Raw genomic sequence first — 9,852 nt, 5'->3', positions numbered from 1 at the left:
ATAAATATAATAAAATTAATAATAAATTATTCAGATAATGATATAAATAATACAATTTAAAAATTATTGTCTAATTATTATTAATAAATATTAATAATAAGTGATAATCTCTAAAGAGATAGTTCCATATGTGAATAAATAAACAGAGAAATTCTTTATTCGATCTGATTATAAGCTGGATTTTGGTACGTAATAAACTAATTACTTACAGCTTTCAAATACCAGCGGACACTCTTGTATGTCGAATGGAAATTTTTCTAATCGAAGCCCGCAGTTCAGGGTAGTTTCCAATCTGAAATTTAAGCGAACATTAAGTAATCTGTCATTGGCTAGTTATGTTGAAAATTAGTACAAAAAACAAAATATGAAAAAAAATTAGTCCGGAAAAAAATTCGTTCGAATACCTCTTACTCAAGATTGGAAACGTTATTTTATAAAAACAACCTTTTGTAAAAACATTATTGTTACTAATTTATTAAAAATTATTCGTTACTAATTTAAAAAAAATAGTTCGTTACTTAGAATGTAACAAGTTATTCCTTTGTCATTACTTTTTTGTAATATTAAATAGGATAATATATTGAAAAATTTCATTATTTAATAATCTCAATATTATATAATTGTGAAAATCAATATTAAAACTTCAAATTAAGCTAGTCTTACAACAAACATTTCTTTATAATAAATTTTTATATAATAAATTTTCGATAATTCTTTAGATTAACATTTTTCTATAAATTTTCAGTATTGGCAGTATCAGAATGCAATCTAACAATAAGATATAAAATACAAAATGTATTTCAATGTTTAAATTTTTATTAGAATTAAATAAGACAATCTATTAAATAGATATATATATGTATAAAAATAATAAGCAATTAAAGTAATGATAAAAGTAACGGCTGAATTCGTTATCATCATTCTAAAAATATTACGAAAATGATAATCGTGTTACAAACAACGTGTTATTTAACAACCCTGCTTTTATCACAATTTTTTGAGAGTAAATATTAAATACCTAGTGTTTAATATGACCATGCCGTAAGAACTGATAGAGATGAGTAGATCTTTGACGCCATTTCCCATTACTGCCGAGGTACGCTCGTTCGCAATGTACACCGTAGGTGTCCAAATTAGTTTATGAGCATTTTGGCCACCGTATATTTGAGTCAAATAAGGAGCTATATCCGTGAATTTAAGCCGTTTATCCAAATATCGAAATTGCATCATTAAATGCACATCAAATCGCTGTAATATAATGTTTAGTTTTTTCTATTAACATTCCTCAACGATGCTTATATACTATGCATTATCTGTAACACATAGCCAGGGCTCGGTCTTATTTCAAATAATTTTATTTAAAATATATATTTTAAATAAAGGAAAAATTAAATTGTTTAATATTTATTATTTTAAATAACTTCTTCTGACCTATTTCTTATTTAATATTTTAAATAAGTTTTTGAAACTTATTTTTATTATATTTTTATTATATTTTTTATTTTAAGTAAGTGTATGTATTGTATTAGTTTTTTATCGATTTTGTATTTTAAATAATTTTCTGGAATTTACTTTATATTTTTCATTTTAAATAAATTGTATCAGTTACGTTATCGATTCAATCGAGTCAATAAAGTGAATAGTTAAATTATAATATATTTATCATGAAATATAGCATGGGATACTACATATGATTCGTTTCAATTTTCTACCTGTGATTCGCGAAAGATTAATAATATTAAATATTAATTATAGGCTATAATTATTAAAAAACTGAAACGTTATACTTATAAATGTACATTCATATATATTCAAATAAACAAAATCATTAAAAATAGAAAAATAGGCTCTACATGCAGCCTTGACTTATTAAAAATCATTAAAATATTTCGTGTTTACTATTTGAAACGTTTATTTAAAGTATACACTTCTTATTTAAAATAAAAGATAAGTTATTTTTTTATTTTAAATAAATAAATAAATATTTTCGGGTCCTATTTCTTATTTTATATATATTTTAAATAATTTCTTGTAACCTATTTTTTATTTAATATTTTAAATAAGTTCTTGGAATATATTTATCATATTTTTTATTTCACATAAATCATATTAGTTACTTTACCGACTCTTACGATTTTATAGTTCAAATAAGTTTTGAAATAAGTTTTCATATTTTTTTAAATAAGTATATTTTAAATAAGTAGGTTTTATCGAGCCCTGCACATAGTTAAGTATAAGTAAAATTATGCAGGTACCAGAGTTTTGGCCATGTTGGACGTTATTGTGTAGATAAAAGCTTTGGTGTAAATTCTGATCGGATCCGTTTCATTAATTACTCCGGGAGGTCTGACAATCTTATCGTAACGGCATTCATTTGTCAGTTCTTGTAAAAGTTCCGTTTGCGTCATGGAACTACCAAATGATGGGCAATTTCCTGGTCTACATGTAATAAATATATTGAATTCACTTCAATTATAAAATATTAATTCTGTTCTATTTATGTAAACCTAATTTACACTTCAAAAAGTCATATTATTGCACATATGCATTTTTTTATAGATTTTTATAGAAAAGCAACGTTTGTATTGTATGTAAAAAAAATGTATATATAAAAAATAATTATCTTTTCCTTTAAGATTTCTTTTTTGTATAGTAATTTTACGCTAATAGAAAAGAGTGCGGTTTTATAAAACTTAAATGCAGTAGACAATTTATAACAACGTATGTCACACAGCTGACACGCCTAGCATTGAAATAGCGACTCGAATTAATATTCTAGACTTCGTTTCTTCGCGGGTGTTGTCTCTAAGGTATGTATATTCATTATCTCTTTGTATCGATATGAATGACGCATCTACAAAGATGACACCGGAAATGGATAAAATACAGAAACTAATTTTTCTATCACTATTGATGGCACATGTCTTCCGTGACGATTAAAAGTTCATACTTTTATCATGAGTTAATTAATTCAAAATATAATTTTCGAGTGTCGAAAAGTATCGATTGTCAAATTTTGCGAAATAATTGTTAGAGAAAAATTGTTATGTTACAATCCACATAACACGAGTTATTCTATCTTGCGAAAAGTAATTTGGTGCTCTATCGAATGTGCTTCATTTATAAAAAACATCCACAAAGGAACACCGCCGATTATGTATTAGACTATGTGTAAGTTCTTATCTTGTCTACTACTTGAATTTACAACGTTGCATATCCTCGCCAAATATTTTGTTAATATGAGATATCGCCATATTTTCATGTTACATATTCTCACGGAATTGTGTGTACTAAGATTAAGATTAAGCTTTTGTGACGTATTATATGAAATGCAAAACAAAAGACTATTCTGCACAATATAAATATTTCTATAATTACTCGTTCAGATAACATAAAATCTAAAATCAAAATATGCGCGTGTATGTGTCGCCCTCGTATGCACCCACGATAGAATTACGAAAATTAAATTGAATAGGAATTGTTATTTGAATAGGTGTGAATTAGATTGAATGCTTATTTATCATGGAAATAAAGCACGAAACTGATGACTCTCGTGAGCGTACGAAAACGAATTAATCGCTGCTGCGAAAATTAAAATGGCTTTTGTTAAAGTCTGTTGCTTTTTGTCTCGTTGCTGGAAAAAGCAATCGACTATTTTTACACCATACAAAGAAACAGACTTTTCGCTCTTTTCAGTATAATTTATGGTTTTATTTCAATTCGTTAACTGACCGATCGATTGCAATTACGAGAAGGTCAAATGTTATGCACTGATAATTGTTTGAAAGCAGCTATAATATTTTGCAAGGTTAAGAACAGTATTCAAGCGAATTTTATTTCTCGATGCTGCGTTTCCTTACATTGGACGCACAAATGTATACATAATTTATACCCAGTTTATGTAATTATTATATACATTATTTGCAGGCAAGAAATGAGAATAAAAATCGAACAAGTTAGCAATAACATATTTTTATTTTTTTCTTTTGATGCGTGGAAGGATAACAATAAAAGCAATGACATGCGCGGTTTTACGAAATTTATGGAAATATATATCTCATAAAAACTATCAATGCTTGATGTTGAGGAAACTTTTATAATATAATGTTGTATGTGTGTGTGTGTGTGTGTGTGTGTGTGTGTGTATGTGTGTGTGTGTGTGTGTGTGTGTGTGTGTGTGTGTGTGTGTGTGTATGTATATACAGGTACGCATGTATACAGCCCTTGTCTTTTCTTGTGTGTAAGAAATTGTGTATCGTTGCGAATCATATGCTTTTCTTTTGTAATTGTAATTGCGCTAGTTTTGTATATTTCTTTCTTTCTTTTTTCCATGCCGTTAGTAATAAAATTAATTGCAGCTTACATTTTGATTGCATCCGTAAATAATTGTATTCTAAATAGATAAACGAGAAGTATTAGAACAAGGACTTTTTCCCCGAAAATCATTCTCAAGTACTCGCTTTTCTGTCACTTAACAGCACCACTAACAGATTCCGACTGATCTTTTCTTGTAATCAGTCAGTGCGGTCAAGCGAGCAAATTTATTGAAAACCAGATAATTAGACCAAAGCTTGCTCCCACTCTCATGGTGCTCCTTCAGACCTGCTTGAACTCATACATGCACATGCACACACGTAGTACAAATATGTGCATATACGTATATTCTTGTGTATTAACCTATGACATCAAACTTATGACACATTCATTATATGTCTAAGACTTATATTGTAAATTCTCGCGCTTATCTATAATCGTATACTTTACGCATAATCGTGTAACATAGATGCAATTCAATACGTGATTTTAATTTCAGATATTGTGGCTTGATTAATGTTGGCTCTTCGGAATTCATCATATGTAATCATTTATTCGCGTTACGAAAAGATGCTAAAAAAATTCGATATAATAGTCGATTCATATATCTGTACAATGAAATCTCTATTATCTCTGTGAATACCTCATGAAATTGTAAGAACTTGTAAGAAGGATTCGAGTGGTAACAAGTTGAACTCATCTTTCTTTACTTTGAGACAAAATTAAATGCAAATTGAGAAGTAAAAATATTACACGGCGTTCAAATAATTCGGAAGAACAATTCTTGGAGCTATGATTAATTATATTTTTTCTCTCTTTTTTTTAATCATACGAATAACTCGCGAAAAAGGAATTCTAATGTAATATTTTCGATTGCACTATGAAGTAATAAGTGGGAGTTTTATAACCATTATCTAAGTTTTAAGCCACAAGAAACCATCAATCATAATCGAATATGAGAAGAATAATCGACTCTGGTCGATTTTTTACGGCTTAAAACTTAAGCTTAGACAATTGCTTATTGTAGAAAGCTTATATGAGACTTCCTTGAAACTAAATAGTTAAACAGTTAATAGTTTCAATCTTTGAGGACGGGAGTTTTTTAATAATATAACATATGAAAGATCTTATTTTATCCTTTTCGGAATTCAGAGTTGTTAAGAATTTGACTCTTAAAATTCTAAAATTCAAAATAATGACTTAATATAACGAATCGAATTTCAAAATAAATATTTAGTTATCGTGAATCACAATTCTTAGGATCGCTGAATTTGAATGCAATCTGAAAATGTTGAAAAAAAGATAATCTTCAAAGACAAATTTGCTAAACTTGTATGTGATTTGCGCTAACTTGTTAAAAATTCCGTAAAATAGAGTTTTACGATGATCGGATTATTTTTTTTTATAATTCTGTTCACCACATTGGATCTATTGGATTGTCCGGAAAGTTCATGCCGATGTTGAAAGAAAATTGAAATGCAGAAAATTTAAATTTTAGTATACATTTATTAAATTATATAGGTTAGTCGGCACGAACTTTCCGGACAACCCAATATAATTTTGAATTTTTGAAGAATAAACATTACGTCAAACATTAGGTCAAAAAGTTTAAAAATCGAATAATTTGCAAAATAAAAGGAGATAACTAATGTGGTAGTCGATCGTCTTTAAAGAATTATTTAAATTTAAGAGACACACAGTAGTGTGTTGACGGTAAGATAATTACAGTTTAGCACTGTCAAATTTTGTGATGGATTCTTCGTGAATTTGAAGCTTTTCGAGTGACAGCGAAAATAATTTTATATTATAATTCCGAGTATTGCGTATTGCTTGCCGATGCGATAGTTAAGATAATTCTGTCCGATGTGCGATTTGTACGGAAGAAACGAATGAAAGTTTTTCCGTAGTCGACAATATTGCGAGAATCATTAGCAAGACGTGGTTTGATGAAATGGGTAAGAAAATTTTCAAAAAGTTAAATAAAAATGTTATCTGTACATTTATTTCAAGCAGTAATCTTTAAGATGTAAGAGTTCATTATAACCATTTACAGATTACATTTAGACGGTATCAGTCCATGAATCGCGCGTGCGATAGTTAATAAACGCGCAATTCAGCATTATAAGTATATTCCATCTAAATGACGATCTTACAAGTAAGGATTGGCAATAACTTATAGTTTTTGCTGAAAAATTATCTGAAGGAGGTTAGAAAGAGAACTTGTCAGATTTCTCTTTCTCAAAGTACCCGGAAATGTACATTGCGCACGTTAGTTAAACATACGAGGCGTTAGCATTATATTAGAATTAAAAATGATATATTGTAGCAAAGCATGAAATCAGATTCTTTTTGAAAATGTAAACTGCAGATAATTAAAAAATATGCAAAACAAAACTTTGTAAAATATATATAAATAATCATGCGTATATATGCGTTATATATGTGTATAAAGCTATTTCATATTTATGTTATATAATAATTAAATTAATAATAATTTTTATACTTGTGCGATATAAGAGGGTCCACTCCGAGATGAAACATTCACAACAAGTGTGTGATAATATTTGTAAAACTATTCAATAAACAATTTTATGTTCTTTACAAAATCTTGGCCTGCATCTTACGTGTACATTGTGAATGGAAATGGATACTTATATTCCAAAATCAATCCGATATTGTTAAATTAATACAATTTAATTCCTTCCTTTCTAATCATTCTTCCATTCTTACGTCCAGAAGACTCCATGATACTTTTCTTCCACGAAAATGTTATCGTCGTCAGAATTTATTAAATAAACCATGAAACCAACACAGAAAACTCATGAGAAAAGAGATAACGCAAGAAATGAATGGCAATTTCAGTCTTCTTTGAAGTTGGAAATCATATGAAAGATCACGAGATCTTGATAGATCTAAAAACTCTTGGAAAATCGAATATTGCCCCCAATATGGAATCTGCGAATCGAATGCAGGAAAAAAGAGAATTCAGAACTCGGAAAAAAGTAAACCAGAACTAAGAGTACATTCCAAAATATCTTCTCCGAGGAAAATTCTATTCGAAATATACAGGGTGTCTCCGATCTACTCTCCGAGCTCTCATAAACAGGTAGAGTGGTATGAACTAATTGTAAGTCAAAAAGTCCTTCATCATTATATATGCAAATATAGAACTTGTTAAATATGGGATCGCGATGGATGGGAGAGAGAACGCGAATAAAATGATAAGACTGCAACGAGAGGAAGAGGAGCACAAATATATGAGCACTCATTTTCTTAATTTTATTTTGGAGAAATTATATATCGATGGAGTTGATAAGAAGTATTGGGTTGTCCGGAAAGTTTGTGCCGACTAACTTATGTAATTTAATAAATGTATACTAAAATTTAAATTTTCTGCGTTTCAATTTTCCTTCAACATCGGCACGAACTTTCCGGACAACCCAATATATTAACTGTAATAACAAACATAGTATTTTAAACATAGTATTTCATATTAATTTTTTATTTGTGTGCGTGAATTTGTTTAATCACTTATATGTAAATGATATATTTTGAGAGAATAAAGTTCACAATTGCATTATTAATGTAAATTTATGTTTTGCACGTTCTTTATTTTTATATAGTAATTCTGAAAATTATTATGCAATTAAATTTCTTAAAATATTACAATTTTGCACTCGTAATATCTTCTATAAATTTTTTTATCTCAGTTCCATCTTAATTATTGCTGTTTCAAATTTCGTTATTCGTGGAACGTATTAGTTGAACTTTGCTACGCTTAACACTTTTAATTTCTACATCTTATGATTGGTATTTCTTGTACTACTTCGTATATATTATATTTGCTATTTAGTCACAAGTGTAGAAAATTAAAATATACTATCAACAAATTTTATGTTATGTTTTTGCTGATAATCTGCCTACAAAATTTGTCTTACAAAATCTGTTTTAGACAAATTTAGCTGTCTGGACTATGACCCAAAATACAATAGGTATATCTTTAACCGTAAGAAATCAATCAATCATACTCGATCATTTTCTTCTATGTGACTGTGCTTGATCAATATCGTAAAGGTTAGTTTACTATTGTATTTCGAGATTTCAAATACGGAGATTCAATTAAAATTGATCATTGCACAGTGCAATTTCAGATCCATATAAAAGACCAATATAAGATGTTGAATATGATAAATGATACAGGAAATACTATTCTACTGCGTTTATCAATCCATTGAGCGATCTGTTGAGGTGTCATTGTTGTGAAATTGTGTAACTTAGCTAAAGTTGGTCTGCGCGTAAATGATTTAGCTGGTGGGAGAGTGCTGTCGATGGTTGTGATGCTACCAACGGAATAATCTGGATCTTTATCCTCTTCTATCTTTACTGATGGGATATTCAGCGCGCTCGGAAAACTCTGGAAATAACAAAAAATATGATCAATTCTAAGGACGATTCAATATAAATACTTGTCCTTGCACGGACATATTCCTTAGCACATTCTGAGACGATCATTCCTTTAAGACTTTAAGCAAAAATTTGTCTAGAACTTAATTTTTAAGTTAAAAAGAACAATTAATATATCAGCAGATAAGTACAAGAAATAAATAGGGACCGCAAATCACTTATAGCGGGTGTTTACGTGAAAATGTCCGCTGTGATCAGCTATCATTAACAGATATACAATATAGTATGTATATATTTATATATTACAGGAAAAAAACATTCTCTCTCTCATTACTCATTTTAATTATGCTAGCCACAAATACTTATTAATTATTTGCTATTAATGCTCCTGATAAAAGAGAAGTCAGAACAAATTTTGCAGAAATGAACAGACAAAGTAATTGCATAAATCCTACAAGAATATTTGTATATTGAATTTTAAGAAAAAAATAGCACTTTTCGGTAATTACGGTTAGCCCCCGACATCCCAAAAATCAATAAAATTATTGCCTAAATTCTAAACAAAATTGTAAGGTTCTTGAAATATGATAATCTTTAATTAAAATAAAGCTACATATCTCTTTCCAAAAATAATATTTTTCAATAATCACGTTATTTACGATGTTAAAGATATTGCTTTAATTATTATTTAATTAGAGACTCACGTGTACGGTGAGATAATTCTGACTTGTGAAATCTTGATCGTTGTTCGTACTCGCATTGTCTAACGACGACCATGATCGAGATCGTTCCAAACCGGTGGTATTCTTCTGAAATTGTTTTCTTGCCAATCGTGGTGTCAAGGTTGATTTAAGAATGTACTTGCTGTTAACTTTTTTCAACGGTACGTTTTTTCTGTGCAAATATAATACAGTATCTTTAAATAATTTATAGTGAATGATAAACGAAGCTGTAAGCGTGTGTAAGAATTAAATTTTGACAAAAATGTTACATACTTCCTCCTATATATGGTGTTGACAAAGGCAAATTCGACCATTGCCGCAAACAAAAATATTGTACAACCCAAAAACCAAATTTCACTCGCTTTTATATAAGAGACCTTCGGTAACGAATTTTCAACTTTCGATGCGAGTG

The 9,852-nt window shown here is 28.9% G+C and overlaps 2 protein-coding genes across 2 annotated transcripts in view; both read right to left on the bottom strand.

Moving 5' to 3' along the window:
• Window positions 1-4,482, bottom strand: part of LOC108684424 (glycine receptor subunit alpha-3-like) — an 11,592-nt gene extending 7,110 nt beyond the window's left edge. Inside the window, exons 1-4 of the mRNA XM_018188736.1 lie at window positions 4,364-4,482; window positions 2,256-2,439; window positions 1,019-1,248; window positions 210-292 (exon numbers count right to left, since the gene is read on the bottom strand). Of these exons, the coding sequence (XP_018044225.1) occupies window positions 210-292; window positions 1,019-1,248; window positions 2,256-2,439; window positions 4,364-4,446 (580 nt within the window). The 5' untranslated portion in view covers window positions 4,447-4,482. The remainder of the gene's footprint in view (window positions 1-209; window positions 293-1,018; window positions 1,249-2,255; window positions 2,440-4,363) is intronic.
• Window positions 4,483-8,029: 3,547 nt separating this feature from the next.
• Window positions 8,030-9,852, bottom strand: part of LOC108684423 (glycine receptor subunit alpha-3-like) — a 12,154-nt gene continuing 10,331 nt past the window's right edge. Inside the window, 3 exon segments of the mRNA XM_018188735.1 lie at window positions 8,030-8,728; window positions 9,423-9,612; window positions 9,714-9,852. Coding sequence (XP_018044224.1) covers window positions 8,462-8,728; window positions 9,423-9,612; window positions 9,714-9,852 — 596 coding nt within the window. The 3' untranslated portion in view covers window positions 8,030-8,461.

This window comes from Atta colombica, unplaced genomic scaffold (genome assembly GCF_001594045.1).
Source record: "Atta colombica isolate Treedump-2 unplaced genomic scaffold, Acol1.0 scaffold134, whole genome shotgun sequence".
Classification (NCBI taxonomy): Eukaryota; Metazoa; Arthropoda; class Insecta; order Hymenoptera; family Formicidae; genus Atta; species Atta colombica.
The sequence above is the reverse complement of the archived record's forward strand: the minus strand, read 5'-3'. Positions and strand labels throughout refer to the sequence as shown.